The sequence below is a fragment of the Daktulosphaira vitifoliae genome, unplaced genomic scaffold (assembly GCF_025091365.1).
Source record: "Daktulosphaira vitifoliae isolate Bord-2020 unplaced genomic scaffold, ASM2509136v1 Scaffold_1, whole genome shotgun sequence".
Lineage (NCBI taxonomy): Eukaryota > Metazoa > Arthropoda > Insecta > Hemiptera > Phylloxeridae > Daktulosphaira > Daktulosphaira vitifoliae.
This window is the reverse complement of record NW_026099572.1, coordinates 11,573,106-11,592,868: the sequence shown is the minus strand read 5'-3', so window position 1 is coordinate 11,592,868 and position 19,763 is coordinate 11,573,106. Positions and strand designations below refer to the sequence as shown.

The 19,763-nt window shown below is 24.3% G+C and overlaps 1 protein-coding gene across 2 annotated transcripts in view; it reads left to right on the top strand.

The window, feature by feature from the left end:
* The window catches only part of LOC126893570 (uncharacterized), a 53,122-nt gene extending 50,308 nt beyond the window's left edge, over positions 1-2,814 (top strand). The window contains exons 4-7 of one of the 2 annotated variants that reach the window (XM_050663904.1): positions 834-1,078; positions 1,197-1,296; positions 1,387-1,488; positions 2,562-2,814. In XM_050663904.1, the coding sequence (XP_050519861.1) occupies positions 834-1,078; positions 1,197-1,296; positions 1,387-1,488; positions 2,562-2,771 (657 nt within the window). In that variant the 3' untranslated portion in view covers positions 2,772-2,814. Of the gene's footprint in view, positions 1-833; positions 1,079-1,196; positions 1,297-1,386; positions 1,492-2,561 lie in introns of both variants that reach the window. The other variant, XM_050663900.1, reaches the window with a different exon arrangement.
* The last annotated feature ends 16,949 nt before the right edge of the window (positions 2,815-19,763 follow it).

The window sequence follows — 19,763 nt, the reverse complement described above, 5'->3', positions numbered from 1 at the left end:
AAAAAAAAAAAAAAAAAAAATGCAGTAAATTTACATTTTCTAATTTCGTTAGAATTAATAATCTGAGTAATGAACGATAAATCAATTGATCAAATATATGCATATCGAACATTAATCGATGGTCATTGACTAGTTCGTACTTTATTAATAGACAATTCGACTGAATATCAAAGAGGACATCCCGTCATTCCAAGAATACATCGGTTTACTGTTGAAGGAACTTTTCAATAAATATAAAATAAATAAATATTTACTTATTATTATGGAAATTGGATAGTATTTTTGATTTTCTAAAAATAAATTTTTAGTACTGAGATACCTCACAACACCTTATTTATTGAGTTATAAGAATTTTAATACATTGAGTGAGTAGAGTACATACTAATGTATATTTTGAAATGACAGAAAAGATTTTTATTTGGACGGTGTACACCCTATCTCCTAAAAACCTATCTCATAATAAATTAAAGACAAAAAATTATAAATGCCATACCAAAAAAAAATCCTAAGCACTATAATATTATTTCTATTGTATATAATTTTAGTTGAGAAAATAATGAAATGTTGACACGTCACGTAATAGCATGTATGGTCACCCATCCGTAAACTACGGCGGTTGGCGTGGCTTAACACTAGGTTTTAACACTATTGTATCTACCACGCCACACCACGCTTTTTGTTATTTATACATATAGACGATCCTAATACCGCGTAAAGACTATATTAAGAATGTTAAGATTAGAATCACAAAATTATATATATATATATTTATGGGCAAATCATTTTTATTATAATCTTGATAATCGACCAAAAATGTTGAAACAATCTTTCAGGTTTTTAATGTGGGCGATAGTTATATTAATTATAGTATTTTATACATTCTGCAAGTCATATCAAGTTTTTATTCATCATTCTCTACCTTCTTATATAATTTATATCTGGTTATTTATTTATCCGAAATCAAACATCAATTTAAGTTGCTCGAAATAGGGTTACAAAGAACATTTCATCTTCAAGAAAATGAAAATTTTCAGGAATACTTTATTGGATGTGTATGCCAACACCAAGAAATTCTTAAGTAAATATCGTTAAACAATTCTATGATAGCAATTTAAATAATTTAACTTTTATCAATGTATACAAAAAAATATATTATATAAATATTATAAATATATTCAATATTTAAAATATTTTAGGTCATTAAATGAGTTCAAATTATACTTTAAATATATACTTTTTGGGGAAATTATTTGTGCACAATTTTTATTTTCCATAATAATATTCTGCATGATTAAGGTTTGGATAGAATATGATTTCCATTTGTAACAATTGTTTATGGTGAGACAGCTTATTTATGATTAATTCATCTTTATTATTTTCTACTAGGTTGACGCTTCTACTGGCTTTGTATTAAAATGTAGTGCAGTATTATCTTATTGGCTCATCTTATATATCTTTAAGTGCGATTATGGAGATGACATAATTTCTGTGGTATATGCATAAATATATAATTTTCTTTCAAATGTGTTTTGAATTTGAATAACAAAATTTAAATAAAAAAGATTAAATATAATTAAAAACTTTTTTTAATACGATAATTTATGATTTTATAATCCCATTTTTTTTAAATTTATTATACAGAGTGATTTTTTTATCATAACCCACTCAATTACTTGCAGAATAATAATAATTTAAACATTTTTTTTTTTTATCTTTAGTTACACATTATTCTTGAATTTTTAACTATGTAATACTTTTTAAGTTCATCCCTTATGCCTTGGAAGGGGGTCAACTTTGTTTTTTTAAATGGTAACACATATTTTTAATTTAATAAAATGTTTGAGTTTTTAATTTAATAGTAAATGGCATTTGAATTTTTAATATAACTTAATTCGTTTATTAGATATAATCATTTAAAGTTTCAAATTTTTGAATTAATATACAGGTATAATACACAAGGGATTACAAATATATGTAGCTAATAATTGATTTTTTATGATATTGCTATCACAGTCACGGATTGTTTATTATCAATTATGACTATCAGTAGATATACTTTTTGTATTGTCAGTTAGTGTATTTATAAACTCACAACAATGTACCTTACTATCATTGATAATAACAATGCTGTGTACCTGCTAATATCGATGTCATAAAAAATCAATTAGCTACCTGTATTTGTAATCCTTGTGTATTATACCTATATATTAACTCAAAAATTTGAAACTTTAAATGATTATATCTAATAAACGAATTAAGTTATATTAAAAAATGCCATTTACTATTAAATTAAAAGCTCAAACATTTTATTAAATTAAAAATATGTGTTACCATTTAAAAAAACAAAGTTGACCCCCTTCCAAGGCATAAGGGATGAACTTAAAAAGTATTACATAGTTAAAAATTCAAGAATAATGTGTAACTAAAGATAATAAAAAAAAAAAATGTTTAAATTATTATTATTCTGCAAGTAATTGAGTGGGTTATGATAAAAAAATCACCCCGTATAAAAAAATATTTTACGTTGTCATCAAACTATTTAATTATTTCTATTTTTATAGCATAAAAACATTGCATTTAATCTGTATAGCGAGGAATATTACAATTTATCTAATGAAAACAAAAAAATGGTAATAATAATGCTTCAGCGAACACAAAAAGATTTGTTACTTAACTCGGCTATTATTTCTAATCAAGTGGCTTCAAGGTCAACACTTTTAGACATGTTTAAATTTGTTTACAAATGTCTTAATTTCCTTTTGAAATTTTGATGAAAAATTTTTCGTATTTAATGAGTTTAACAATTATTATATAATATGTTAGATGTAGCTTACATAATTTAATAAACTTAAAAATGATATTGTACTCCGAAATTTAAGTAGTATTTAAAGTTTATCTTTAAAGAAATGAAAATCATTCATAAAATTGATTAATTTTATGTATGTTTTATCACACAAATAAAATATTAGTTGATGATTCATAAATTCAAATTAATGTTGTAAAATTTCTATGGATAAATAAAGCAATTTTTATTTTTATTTCAATACGCTTTTTACGCTTATAGCATACTTTTTTTCAAGTTTTTTTAGAATATAATATTAGTTTTTCATGTTGATTTTATTGGCCAATTTTGAATTTTGGAGGTATTTTTTGTGTCGCTATAAAAAATAAATTACCCTAACAATTGGTATTCAAAATAAATCATATTTATTTTGAATAAATATGATACTTTTTAAAATATATACAAATACTTAAGTTTGGCTTGAACCGAAATCAAGTATTGGCCGATATTGACGATGTTTGAAATTCGAGCATAAAGCGATTATGTTATAATTCAAATAACAAAAATTAATAAAATAAATAAAGAAATAAAGAAATTTATGGTGTTTGAATTTTGTATAAGGTATATATATATCTATTTTACATGTACTACAATACCTTAATTTATTTATTTTAATAGAATTATTTATTCTTAAATAACCTGATCCGGAAATTGAATCTTAATTTCATAAAGGTTATGATAACTGTCATAAAACTCTTTAATGAACTCGAACTTTACTCAAAACCGTTTTTCAAAAAGGTTCTTAATATCAGGAGTAATCTATTTAACCATGATGTACTAAGTAAGTGTATCACAAATAACTAAAAATTGGTTTTTGATGGTCAACAAATGTATTGAAGTGTATTAAAAACTGCAATTATTGTTTAAAATAAATTATAAAAATGTAATAATAAATTGTGAAAGTGTATTGATTTTTAAGATACATTTCTGATAAAAGATTCATTACTAAAATTACCCAAAAGGTATTTAATTAATTAATCTAATAATTAATACTTAAATTGTTACATATTATACTTACCTTAAAAAAATAATCAGATAAAAAAAGACTTAATCAGAACCCTTAAAAAAGAAAAGTTTAAAATCACTAATGAACCTGAACCACTTTAACCCTTTCAGACCCAGGTTACACTATGGTGTACCTTTTGTTTGAATATAGGTATATTATTATAATTAATATTAATGATATTATTATAAAATAATATGCTTCGTGACGAAAAGATTTTCCAAATGTACCTGGTTGTAATATTAGCATTGTAAAATGGTTCGACAACAAAGCAGTCAATTTAGGATTTAATTTCATAGCATCTGGAGAAGTAGGCCGTGTAACTCGTTAGGATAAAAAAGAAAAACGGTTTGTTGATATTGAAAAGCCCGAAATAGTGAGGTTATATAATACATCGATAGGTGGAGTTGATAAATTAGATCAACTTATAAGTTATTATCGTATATTTATACGATCTAGAAAATGAACCCTGAGAATGATTATGCATGCATTCGATATGGCGATTTCTAATTGTTGGATCCAATATAAAAAAGAAACTGAAATTTTGAAAATACCAAAGAAAAAAATAATGGATTTAATGGATTTTCGAATGAAAATCGCTGGAAATTTAATTTTAGTCGGAAAACCCATCACTCCCAAAAGAAGAGGACGTCCATCAGGAGAGCAGCGAGAGGAGTTACCAATTCCAGGGCCACTGTTGAAGAAAAACAAAGCAGACTCCGTACAACCAACTCAAGAATATCGTTTTGACAGATTAAACCACATACTCGGTTTTGATAATCTCAAAAATGCTACTAAGTGTAAAAATAAAAAGTGTACAAGAAAAACATATTATTATTGTAAGAAGTGTGACTGTTATGTATGCTTAAATAAAATAAGTAATTGTTTTGAGCAATATCATGCAGAGTAATATTTATTTTAATTTTACTTTCTATTTTTTTTTTAACATAACTTGTGATATTACCTACTATGAATTGTATTTATGTTATTTTTATTTTTAAATATTTAATAAATAAGGTTTGTTTTTTATATTTAAATACTTCAGTGAACGAGATTTGTTTTTTATATTTATGAGTTTTTTTTATTCTTAATGATTAATGAGTTGTTTTTTTTTTTTACTTAAAGGAAAATTTAATATTGTTTTTTATATTTAAAAAGTTTTTTTAATAAACGAGGTTCGTTTTTTTATTATGTGAAAAATTTTTTTTTTCTTTCCACTAAATTCCGAGGTACATTATGGTGTACCCATCCGTAAGTCTTTCAATATTTGTCCGATTTTTTTCAAACCTAGATTAAATTATTCGTGGATACATAACTATAAATAATTGATAAAAAAAATTTTTATAACATTACACAGAATAGTCGGGTCTGAAAGGGTTAAAGCTAGTTCCTAAAAATCTTAAAGATACCTGGTTAGTTATCACACCATCTCATAATAACCAACTAATAAGATTTTAGCTTTAGGTAAAATTTATATATATATAGGCTTTAGTAAAATTGTTAAAGAAAGATAATTTAAATAAAAGTTATTCATACCCATGATTTCTTATTTTTACTATTTCATTATTTGTGGATCTTGCAAAAAAATTTTAAAATTTTATAATAGTTCATTTTTCCAGTAGCTTTAAAAATTAATTATTTTCAAAACATAATTAATGTAATATTTACTTTTAAATTTATTCTTTATAAACATTACATCTATTGTAACGTGACAAAATGTGAATGTTATGATATTGATAGATTACTGTTTTGCTTTGCTAATGGGCGCGCGTACGTTATATCCGGCCGTGTAATCAGAAAACTGTACTGTTGCTGTCAAGGTGAACGCTATACACACAATATTCTTTATCAGTTTAACAATCGTTCCCTATATGACACATACACTGGNCTATATAAGATAAATTTATCTCTGACTATTATTTATATATTTTAATACTCAATAATATATCTGTAAATGTTATACCAATTATTTTTGTCAAAAAACATAAGAATTAACATGAGTTTATAATTTATTAATTGTACACTACCGCTGCTCAATAATTAAGCAATAGTATAATTTAATAACTTAAAAATAATTTAAATGACAATTAATATTTTAGGTTTTTTTAAATAACTTCAGACTAAGATTTTTTTGTTTTATCTATAACAGTGTATTTTCTTATAAAAAATTGATGTACTTTTTAAATATATATTCAGTAAACAAAAACTTTTTGGGACTTGCTTAAAAATCTTACCAAATAAGAATTTAAACTGTTTAAAGTAATAATCGAGCCCAAACCAATGTTTAATTTATGATCTACTAAAATCTTCCGCTTTTGCAAAAAAAAAAAAACAAGTCATCTCATTGGTGTTTATACTTATCATGTGCTATATTTTTGCTTATTTAATTAAAAATTAGTAAATTTAGTTGAATAATTTGACATAGTAACTTATAAAATAAAATACATTTTAATATATTTTTTGGCTTTATAATTGACATATTTATATAAATTTATTTATTATATTTATTGCTTTTATCATATTATTAAGTACAGTTATCGAGTACATTTTCGGTCTATCCCTTAGGCATTATCATGTTATCTTCTTTTTTTAAGACAATGTACTTATTTTAACAAGCTTTTAAATATATGAAATGATTTAATTAAAAAAAATACTGACTGATAATTACTTTTATATTAGTGCGTCAAAAATAATGAACATTTTTATGACTTTAAAAAAAAAATTCAATCAAAATTAACTTAGAGGTTGAAAATTTAATGTTTTATTTTCCATATACTCTTATAAAGCAGCCAAACATCATACGGGCGAAGTATGTCTTAAGAAATCGTAATATTTTGATATATAGTGAACATTGACTAAAAAATGTTTCTTAGTGTTATACTTTATTTTCATTTCATTTATTGTTTTTATAGTTAAAAGTAATCGTTATTATGTTATTCAAAAGTGTTATTAATACACCCACCGTAACAATACCTAATTAAAAAAAAAAAATGTTTTGAAATAATTACATTATGATGTTTGTTTTGTTTATCTAAATATGGGTTTCACACCAATATACTCCTAACCCGTGTATAGTGTATAATTAATATTTCCTTCAATTATACAAAACTCAAATAAATAAACAATAGTTATTTTATGAAACTAAAATCACATATATATATATTTATAGTATTCTCATTCATTTTAGAGCGTATTTTTTACACTGAAATATTGGTAGTTTTTAGATTGAAAATATTAAACGGTTTATGCAATGTTATATTATACCAAATTTACATGTATTGCTTAAATTACAAATAAGTCTTATAAAGAAGTTTAAGTATTTAATAGAATGATAGAAAATATAAATAGAATACTTCAATAAGGCTTATGGAAAGTATGAGTTATAATATGCTAGAACTTTAATCTAATCATGAAGACAGGTATCCGTAAGTAGAATCGGTCTATAAGTTTTCACGAAACTTTAATTAGATTTAAAAGAAGTGCTAACTATAAATTACAAGTAAAAAATGAAGAAAAGTCATGTCAAAAGTGTTACTTATCCTGAAAATTGTCGTTGGATATATGATCTGTTATTATCTTCTGCATTTGCCATAAATACAAATCATCCGTACAGCCCCTACTTTCACCATATCGCGTATATGGGTATGTTAAATTGGTTATTGGTGCGTATAAACTAAATAGTTTAATTAATATAAGTAATTACTAAACAGAGAGATCTATACATGTTCTGACAACAGTGGCGGTCAAATGAGCGGGAATTAAAGGTATAGATCCTTTTATTTATTTACTCTTTCTGGCATTTTTGTACAATTTTTTTTAATTTACTTGTTAATTAACGGTATGAAGCGTTGATCATGTTATGAATATATGGACAGAAGGTAACATAATAATCACATACTCAATTATTCACATACATTATTATTGCTATTGAACTTTTACAATGAAAATTATTATCTTAGAATTATTGCCTATAATTGAAATTTAAATCTTCTTTCCATTCCTTCACAGCTTACGCTTAATAGGTATGTACTGTAAATTAACATGTAAAAGTTAAAATATTACAAATTATAAAAGATTTAATAGTCTAACTACTGTACAATAATGAAATAATTTTTTTAACAAAATTTTTTATAAATCTACTTGACGAAATAACGAAATCTTGTTTTATTTTCTAATTCAATTCGTAAATTATTAATAAAAAAAAAATATTTTTTGTAAATCTTATACTATTAATTATTATATTATTAAAATCCTAAATTTAATAAATTATTTTAAAAAATATATAATAATAAGACTTATTAGAACATGCAGACCACTCTGTATAATACTTTTAAAATAATTAATAAACTTATGTTAAATAATTTTTAGATGATTCTGACATCAATTATTGTATTTATAACTGGAAAAAAATCAACCACCAACGTTAATCTGGAAATGTTTGTTTATGTAATATCAGGAGTTAAACAATTTTTAATATCTGCATTAATGCTATCAAAAAAAAAAAAAATTTTCTCAAATTTTAATTCCATTCAAACTACATTCACGGCATGGTCGATTAGAAGAGAATATGACCCTAATTATTCTTATAACAATCATAAAAAAGCTTTTAAATATACTCTGATGGTTTATACAGTACTATTTTTAACAATTTCAACTGGACCAATATTGTCAGTTAAATACGACGAGGGTAATTTGCCTCTAGACCATTATTCACACTGGATAATGCATTGGCCAATGGTATGAACAAAAATAAATATTATTCATTTATTGTACTTATTTAATTACATATAAATGAACTTATTGAATTTCAAATCTCTATGTGTTTGTTCAAAAATAATTAAAAATTAAAAAAAAAAGTTTATTTTTTTTTGATCAACCAAGTTTAGGATAATAGAATCACTTTGTAAATACAGGATAATTGATTTATCATTGACCACTAAATATCTCTTAATAATAATATTTTAGAGAATTTCTTATTAGCTTATTTAAGTAGTATTATTTCTTGAATTTTAAATGTATTAATATTTTTTTACATACATCTTGTCCCAAATAAGGATACTAATTTTTTTTGTACTCTCATAAATTTCTTTGGTTTATTTTATATACAATAGAGAATGATCTAACAAAGATATTGTCTTTTCAATAAAAACTTTTGATTATGTAGTTTAATAATTGAATATTTTATACTTAAGTGGGAATGAATTAAAATTGACTCCACCCTAGAAAAATTATATTCTAAATGCTTTTTTTTTTTAGGTCATCAAAATAAATGATAATTATTTTATTTATAGCTTATTTCACATCCTACAATTTATATCATGTTTTTATATTTCGTTTTCTACTGTTATACTTATTAATTTATCTATCAAAGTTCAAACAACAATTTAAATTACTAGAAATAGGATTGCAAAAATAATTTAATAACAAATAAATGATTTTACCAAATAAAATTATGGTGAAAAATTATTTAAATTAAACTATAAAATGTCCAAAATATTACTATTAATATATTTTCATAGCTTTGCTGATTTTTCATAATTTTTAATTAAATTTATACTGATGTATAATTTTATAATAACATAAAATTGTATTTTTATGTTATTTATTATATTTAGTATAAATGAATTGTTCGATAAAATAAATAATTGAAAAGTATTTAATAGTCAACTGTCATTTATAAATATTTTCAAAAATATTATATATTTTAGCTTAAACTTTATTTTTAAAAAAGATTTAAGTTTTTAAGATAAGTGAATAATTTATTTTCTACTTGTAATATATATAAATGCCAGCCAAATTGCATAAAAATTTTTTTTTTAATTTTGAGCTTACTATGGACCTACTAGAAATATATCATATAATGACGCTTACTATGATATTCACCTTATCAATTTTCGACTTGAAATTTTGAAACTAAAAAATTTTTATTCTACAGTAAAATCCAACTAATTTGATATATTAATCATAATATTTGACCTAAAATTGATAATCAGAAGCCATTTTGTGTTTTTTGAAGTATTTTTGGGCAAAATACTAAAAATTCGTTGAGTGACCCATACAATTATTTTTATAAATTTCAAATCTTCCCAAAATTCCTATTTTAATAAATATAATTAAGTTAAAATGGTTCTCATTAAAATTTCGAAGATCGACTTTTATTGATCCTCCCTAATGCATATTTTTATATCTGGATGAGAGAACTAGGGTAATAAATAAATGCATATTGTTAACACAGGATGCATCTTACCACTAACATTTAAAAACGTTAATAACTTTCACAAAAATTGACATCAACCAATCATTTTCTTAATTACATTGTTTTTTATTATATAAGCTAGTCGTCACATACATTTTTCTATTTAAAAAAATAAAGTTGACATTTTTATTAGGTATAAGATATGAACTATAAAAGTAATTAACAATTAATAAATCATTAATTATGTGAAACTAAAAATTATTGGAAATATTTATCTTAACATAATTATTATTTTAAAAGTTATCGAGAGGCTAGCATGAAAATAATCATTCTTTATATATATATAAAGTGATGGAACTTCTTATAGTAATATTAAACGAATTATGTTCAAAAATATGTTCTATGGTAAATAGTGACCCATCTATATGCGCAACACCGCCACATTAATATCATAATTTACTATTTTTAGTAACGAATAAAGATAAAAATATTTATTATACTAGTAATTTTAAAAGTTTATACAAAAAATGGCCATACATAAATTTATAATGACTATAAAAATGATTTTACCCTACAATGATTGTTTTTAAATTTATATATTTTTTTTAGGTTGTCAATGTGAATTATAATTATTTTATTTATAGCTTATTTTACATGCTACAATTTATATCAGGTTTTTATATATCCTTTTCGACTCTTTTGGTAAATTACTATTTAATAATTTATCTATCAGAAATCAAACAACAATTTAAATTACTGGAAATTGGATTACAAAAAGCATTTAAAAAAAAATCAAATACAAAATGTAAATATTATTTCATTGAATGTGTTCGTCAGCACCAAGAACTGCTTAGGTGAATACTTATTTATATATTTTAGTACAATATCCTAAAATACTTTTAAATATTCTCACAAAAATTTTACTGATATTAACATTATATATGTACTACTTTTTCAACTTTTAAAAATATTCTGAAAATACTCCGAGCTACACACATATATTAAATTAAAACTTATGTTACGGACTGAAGAAAAAAGAAAAAAATTGTCTCGACACCTTAAATTCTATGTACAAAAGGCTTTTCTAGTTAACAAACATGATATTTATAAGTTAAAATATTCGATTTTATATTTTTAACTTTATATAGTTATAACCATTAAAAAAATATAAGGATCAAGTTTTTTTTTTTTAAATAAATAAGTTATATATAGCTACAGTATTTAGAGGGGGTCACAGGGGCACGTCCCCCTACATTTGACTGAATCATGTAAATATTTTATCAAGCAATACACTGATGTATAATATCATTAGAAAAAGTTATTTTTGGGTTATCGATAAATACATGGGTTTGTGAAGTTTTAGTCGATATAGTTGTATTATGGAGCAAAATTTGACGACACAGTTGTCCCGTTAATGTTATCACCTTTAAACATTTTTTAAGTTAAAAATTATGATATGTATTATTTTAACTTAAGTTTAAAAAAACAATAGCTCAGTGTTGACGTGGTATATTTAAGACAAGCATAAGTGATATCTGACAGTAATTAAAATTATCTATCATAATAGATACTTTAATGCAAATCTATAGATAGTGTTTAATTATAAGAGGTTGATGGATTAATCCAAAATCAACATCAAATCCTACTGTCTTAATTATAACCTGATTAGTATTATAAATTATTATTAGTTTATAAGTATAATATATGAATAAATACTTATTATAGTAATTAAATTTAGTATGAAATTAGTATTCAATAGTTTAATATTGTAATTTTTACGGAGAAATTAAAAAAAATTATTAAATAATTGTAATTTTTTTAAATTTACTACTATGGTAAACGTGTTTAAGAATTGTAGGGATTGATGAAAAATTTTTCAGAAAATAATTGTTTGTTAATTATGAATAATTACAATGGTCTACAAAGAATTTTCATCAGAGTCAAACATATACATTATTACTAAATCAATTTTTCGCGCTGATTTAAATTTACAATTATATTTTTTCTATCACATCGAATATTAATATTATTACTAATTATGAAAAAAAAAAGAGTATTCATATGTAAAAATAAAAATAACCAAAAGAATTTAGGTCAAAATGAAATTCAACAACACGTCACCGGAGGAAAACATAGGTGAAACTAGTCCCGGAATATTTTTGAATATTAGTGTATTATAGAATACCATAGGATACAATTAAACTTAATATAGTTAAAAATATTTAAATTTTAGCATCTATTCAAGCACCAAATTACACATAAAATTTAATATTAATACAAAAAACAAATAATAATTTTGATAAAATGTTGAGCTTTTTTCATAAATTTACTATTAATAATAATTATATAAGTTCCTGACCACAAACAATAAACAATAAGATTTTTTGAATCCTCATAAAATCTTCAATTTAATAATATCAATTTCAAACTTGCAAAGTTGAGTAAAAAAAAAATTTAAAAATTCAATATTTTTAAATTATAATCTTTTATAAAATGAACTATAAAGAATTAGAAAATTTTGAATCAAAATTTTGCACTAATTATTTTTAACATATTCTTCTTTTTTTTCCTCGCCTTAATCCCAACTACTCGGGGTCGGCCACTATTATACTAAACTTCCACTTGACACGATCTCCCACATCATCATCTTTATTATTTTTAACATATTAAAAATTAAAATCAATAATAACTAAAAAATAAATTTTTATTTTGTTTTTTTGTACTTTTTTTAAATATTTTTTTTTAAAAAAAGTAATAGAAAATATCTAATTGCAGATTTGAAATCGGCGCGAAAATTTCATTATGCAAAGTATATTATAGTCTATGATGATTAAAAAAAGTTTCATTTCAATTGTTGTACATTTCAATCATGTACAATTCAGTGTCAAGACGATTTCTATACTCCTATATAATTATGTATTATTTGTAGAGATCTTTAATTTTAAAAATACATTATTTACATTAATCATTAATATTAAAAAAAAATTTTAATTTTTTACTTGGATGTTCAGAAGTCTTCGAGCCATTTTTTCTTTAACGCATAATCTATAAGGTTGATAGTGATGTATATTATATACACATAGAAATTAACAAATAATATCGCTGATGCTGTTTGTAGTATTGAGAAATTAAAGCTGTGGCTAATTAGATTATTATCTAATAAATAAATTAGTTTATTATGTGTTGTAATTTAAAAAAACCCGGCACAGGGGGGTCGCGGTATAGTGGTGACGTGGCATAGTTGGATCAAGTATAATGATATCTGACAGTGATTAAAATCACTATAAAAAAAAACGCTTCGATGCAAATCTTTAGATAGTGTTTAATTTTAAAAAATTGGTGTTTTATTCCAAAAGCTACATGATCTGCTAGTTCCTTATTAATATCCTGATTAAGATAAAGTATGTCGAATGAAAAAGGGATTATTAAAAAGTATTATTAATCATAAAAAAATTGTGTTGATCTATACACTTTTCTATAAGTTATAGCATTATAAATTTAAAAATATAAAAAAATAAAATCGAGAATTTTCACACAAAATATATAAAAATGTCAGACCTTCCGGAACATTTTCAAAAGTTAAGTTGAAAAAGTTGTCATTTTAAATCCCTCTCTGTGGGCAGATAAAGGGTCAGATTTACAAAAAAAATATACCAAATGATAAGTAAAAACATCAAGAATCTATAATAAAAAAATTATATTGATATGTTCATTTTTGAAAAAGTTACGGCAGTTTTTAGTAAAAAAAATTTAAAAAATTGAAAAAAGTAGCGATTTTTAAATTTGTAATTTGTTTGGACGTTTCCCTCATTTACGGAGAACGAGGAAAATTTTTTCAATTTTTGACGGTAATATCTTCGACTAGATACGATTTGTGATCTTTTGACGTATCGTTGAAAGAAATCCGTTCGGTGAGAGCTAAGAAAAAGTGGTAACGGACACAAAAAAAAAACAAAAAACACATCATAGTAAAACAATACATTCTCAGCTTCGCACCGAAGCTGAAATAGGAACCCCTACAAAAAAAAAAATTAATAAAAAAAATTTCGCTATAAGTGCTTATGGCACAGCGCATTAAAAAAAAATTCTAGCTCATAACATGCTAAAAATAAATATACATTACCAGCCCCGAAGGGCTAAAGAAATCTGAAGGCAGGTTTAGGCGATGCCAAAATACAAAAAGATTCACATAATATTGCAGTAGTGGACATTTACGAAAAATGCATTAAATAGAACATAAATTGTTGCAATGCATACAACAAAAACAGAAATGTGAATGTACACACAAATGCCGTCCTTGAACCGATCCGAAGTAGTACACAGCTGACTATCTCGCACGCACACAAACAAATCACAACACCTTATCATGATTATTTAAATGAGAGAGCTGAGAAAAAGTGATAACAGACACAAAAAAAAAAAAAAAAATCATAGTAAAACCAATACCTTCTCAGCTTCGCATCGAAGCTAAAATTAAAGATGATACTTTTATAAGATATGAGGAATGAATATAACATTTTTTTTATGATTGATTGGTTAAGAAAAACATTGAAATAAAGGAAAACAATAAAAATTTTATTAATATTATTTTTATTTTTCGAGTAAGTAAATGGTTCATGATAATTAAATCACTCTGTATATATAACGACGAAATTCAACAACCAGGTTGATCGTCGGAACGAAACAGAAAGCATAATACACAATATTCAGTCGACAGTAACTATGTTATGGTATCAATGACGAGGAAATATGCGATGATCATCGATTGTCATATTAATAGCTGGACGGCTAATATTGAGAGAGACATAAGTTCTTCTTGTACTTAGATTTTTCATTGGATTGTCATTAAAGCATAACCAATGAAAGAATCTTTTATCTAGAATACTTTATTAAAATTTCATTAAATCAGTGTTTTTAAAAAGAAGATAAACAGTTTAAAAATTCCGTTATTTACAGATGTATAATTTTAAGATAATTGTCTAAATTTTTAAAATAAAGTGGTTTTTTCCAATATTTGGTGATTCTAAGTTCAACTAGATTCAAATCAGATTATTTTGACGTATTGATCATTAAAATCGGTCAAGTGAGAACTAAGAATTTTTATTTTTAAAATAAAGTATATACATAAGCTTTAATTTACAATATATAGAGTGTTTAGTGAGTAAGGAAACAGGACAACTGTTACAAACAATGAGGAAAATAGAAACCTGTTTCTTTATTTACTGAACACTATTTATAAAAGTGTCAGTATTTGCGGAACATTTTAAAAGTTGGAAAAGTTTTATTATTTATACGTATATTTATAGTTTTGACATCCATGAAGAAAAATGGTCTAATTTAAAAAATATGTATGCGTATAGTTTTAGTTTTAGTTATAGTTAGTGAGGTGGATATAATGCTCATGCACTCAGACCTATTGGTCCATTGTGTACACCTTTTACCGAATTGTCTTGATTCGGTTTGACACCTAAGTGTTATTACATAATATCTATTATTGTATTAAGGTTGAACTATGAAGTCAACCCCTGTAAATATCCAAAGAATCATTTCTTTCAGACAAAATTAAGTATCTCTCTAGGTCTTAGATTTTTGATATCTTCTTTTTCAGGAAAAGGTTTACTCAAGTAGTTCAATCTTAGTGTGGATAAGGCTTTATATTCACATATAATGTAAAGTAAGTCTTCATTTTCTACTCCACACTTCCTGCACACTGGTGATTCCTAAGTCCTACCAAGTACTTCCAGATTTTCCTGTGTTATTTTCTGCATCAATTCTTGGGTAGTACTTTGAGCGATTGCTCAAAGTTGTTACAACGACCAATCTTTTTTATGCAAATGGTTACAATATTTAAGAAACATATTATTTTTGTGTTCAAATTATTTTTTTTCTTTATTTAAAAATACCTTATAAGGGTTTCCCATAGTAATGAGTCAAACAATTTTTATAAAAGTTACATAAATCTAACTAATATTAAATATAAATCTTCTTTTTCTACTTCTTCATTTTCTTCGCCTTAATCCCAACTACTTGGGGTCAACCACTCTTATCCTAAACTTCCACTTAACACGATATCCCACATAATCTACACTCACATCAGCCGTCCTCATATCGAATTCAATAATATCGCTGCGTCTTTTTTTTGGTCTACTCAACCTCATCTTCCTTCAGCATTAATTTCCATAATTGTTCTTATAGCTTCCGATTCGTCTCTCCTCATAATATGACCAAATCATCTAAGTATATTTATATCATCTTATCCACGATTGACACTACACCTGTTGTTCCTTATTCTATTTTCTCTTGTTACTCCACACATCCATGGCCCTATGAAATTTTAAAATGGCTTACTTGAAATCTTGCACACAAAAAAAAACTGAAATGAGGTCCCTGACTGTAACTATTATATTTCATGTATTATACTTATAATTATAAAACTTAAAATCAGAATATAAATAAGGAAATAGGAATTAATGTATTTCAATAATATCAATAATTCTTTCTAAAAATTCAATACTGTCATAAAATACGCTTTGAAGCGTATTATGATTTTAATCACTGTCAGATATATCACATCTCTAATGCGCTGCGTTTTAATTTATAGGTATAAAACTTTTCAAACTATCAAAAATATAACCATAATATTTAATAAAATTGTTTTAACAATATACTTAATATATTTTATATTTGTTAAGGTCTTTCGACGAGTTCAAAACTTATTTCAAATACATTTTTTTGGCAGAATTGATGTGCCTTCAATTAATAATGTCTTTTCTGATTTATTGAATGATTAAGGTTTGTAAATATTGTTAATGGCAATATTATATTATAAAAGATGAAAATAATTATTATTTATGTTTCGTTATAATTATACAGGTTGATGCTTCAATTGGTTATCTATTGAAATGTTTTGGAATATTGCTTTATTGGATATTAATATTTTATTTCCAATGCCATTTCGGAGATAAAATGATATCAGTGGTATTTAAGAATATATATATTTTAATATTTATAAGTTGAAAATTTTATAAATGCATTGAAGATATTTTTGACATAATAAATAACATTTATTCGATTTTTAGTCGCGAGGTATAATTATTATAATTGAATCGATTATTTATATTTATGAAAGTCACAACTTTTTTAAAAATGACTTTTCTTAATAAATATATTCTGTAGGTATAAACGGTTAGTTAGTTTTAAAAGGATTCAACTTCATATAATACTTATTTAACTGTGATGATATAAATATTTAGTTTATTTATGAACAGTGATCAGTACCATAGTTGACCCCGTTCATAAATAAATACAAATTTTTTCGATCAAACTGTTTTGATAATAACATATATAAATAAATAATTTTTTTCTGCTATTAAGGAGAGTACTAAAAAGTCAAAAATAATAAGAAAGTTTTAGCTCTTGCATTTGATTTCATGCAAAATATAAGTCTTCCTTGTATACCCATTCAAGAAATTTTTTACTTGAGACAGCTAGCAGTTTATCCGTTTGGCATTCATAATCTGAAAGATGATAGTTCAATGATATTTCTTTGTCACGAAGGAAAAGCTCATACAGGACCTGAAGAGGTCTGTTCTTTTTTATTGAAGTATATAATTGAAAATATACCATCATCAGTTGAAGAACTGCATTTGTATAGTGACGGTTGTGGTGGATAAAATAAAAATAATCACGTTATTAGATTATTGTTAGCTTTAACAGATACAGGGAGGTTCAAAAAAATCATTTACAGATTGCCTATACGAGGACACTTTGTCCTTCCTTGTGATAGGGACTTTAGACTAATAAAAAAAGTTTTAAGAAAAACAGATAGATACTATGATTTGAAACAGTTTATGAATATGATCTGCAGCGCAAATAAAATACCTAACAAATTTTCAGTTTACTTGGTAAATAGGAATGATATACTTAATATAAAAACATGGTGGAAACTATTGTACAAAAAAAATATATTTTCATTACAAAGTCAGTGTTTGAAAACTGGTAAAAAATAACTATTTAATGTCTCATTTTATAGACAATTTGAATTCGATGCTGATAAAAAAAGTGTTGNCACTGACTTGTGTTTGAAAACTGGTAAAAAATAACTATTTAATGTCTCATTTTATAGACAATTTGAATTCGATGCTGATAAAAAAAGTGTTGTTATTGTTGGAGAACATGTAAATAGTTTGGTAAAAAAGACCTTCAAGTTTGGAAAAGAAAATTCTCTCATTTCATTTCCTTCAGCAAAAGCATATAATAAAATGTGTTCAATCCAGAATGAAAAAATTCTAGGTATACAAAAAATATTAAAATACATACCAGATAAATATTTGAAATTTTATAAACAGTTTGAAAAATGCCCAAAAAAATTCAGTAATTTATCAAACGTTTAAATTGTTAGTATTCACTCTATAACATTGTATTTTTATAAAAGTATTTTATTTTTATTCATATATTAATACTTAGATATTGTAATACAAGTTTATCATAAAGTAAAGTAACTTAAGTCTAAGTAATTGTTATATTTCAAATTGTAATGGTAAGCTTTTGCTTTACATTAATTGTTATAAAATATGTTGTTTTTATTCATGTGATAAGGAAGATATTGTGATATGTTGATTTTAATGTAAAATAAAAATTGGGAAAAATTCCTTTCAATGATTTATTCATTTTAAATGTCATACTAAAATATATCGGTTGAGTAGTTTTGGTTTACATCACTGTATTGCATACGACCCCGTTTATGATTTAGTCATTTTATTTATGAAAAGGGTCAAAGTTGTTTAGTTTATTCTCACACTGTAAGTTAAAAAATAAATTTGAAAAATTGGTAATCAGAAATTTAAATAAGTATAGAACATGAAAATTTAAAATATTTTTTATAATTTTTTTCGTGCGAAATTGTATGAGATAAATAGTTATTTTTAATTTCCCGAAAGTTTCACTTTTAGGACTTAGCACCTATCATAAATAATCGATTCAATTATATTTGATTATACTTAAATGAACAAATATGTAATAATATATATGATATATTATAATGTAGCAAACCCATTTATTCTGTCATTTTAATACTAGGAGTTATTAGCTTCGATGCGAAGTTGAGAAGGTATGAATGTTTATTTATTTATTTTTTGTGTCTATCGCCACCTTTTCTCAGTTAATATTGTATCCATTTTACTTAACGACACATCAAACGATGATGAATCGTATCTAGTTGAAGTCATTACTATCAAAAATTGAAAAAAATTCACTGGCTACAAAATTTACAAAATTAGGAGTTCCCAAAAAATAACGATATTTTTTTTAAGTTTTCAATACATGTCATTAATGTAACTCAACAATTACTAGAAGTATTTATATAAATATAAATTTATTTATAATAAATAATAGACAGTTAGTAAAATAGAGTAATATTGTTGTGACCGGGTTGGTACTGTTAGGGGCTTGTTTAATAGTTGAGGATCTTGGTCAAAACCAAGAATCGGAAGCTACCCGACGTCTGCCCAAATATCGTCCCTATCTCCTTAAATGAGTTTTAATTGCCTGAAGGAGATACAGGCAATCGTGTACCTTAGTTACAGAGGATAGATTATTAAATAAAACTAGATTATTGTTTTATGTCAACGACAAAGTAAAGTTATATTTTAGATGTTTAGTAAATATAAGTTATATGTAATGTACAATACGTCTGACCTGAATCCTAGTACAGTTGGTTAGTA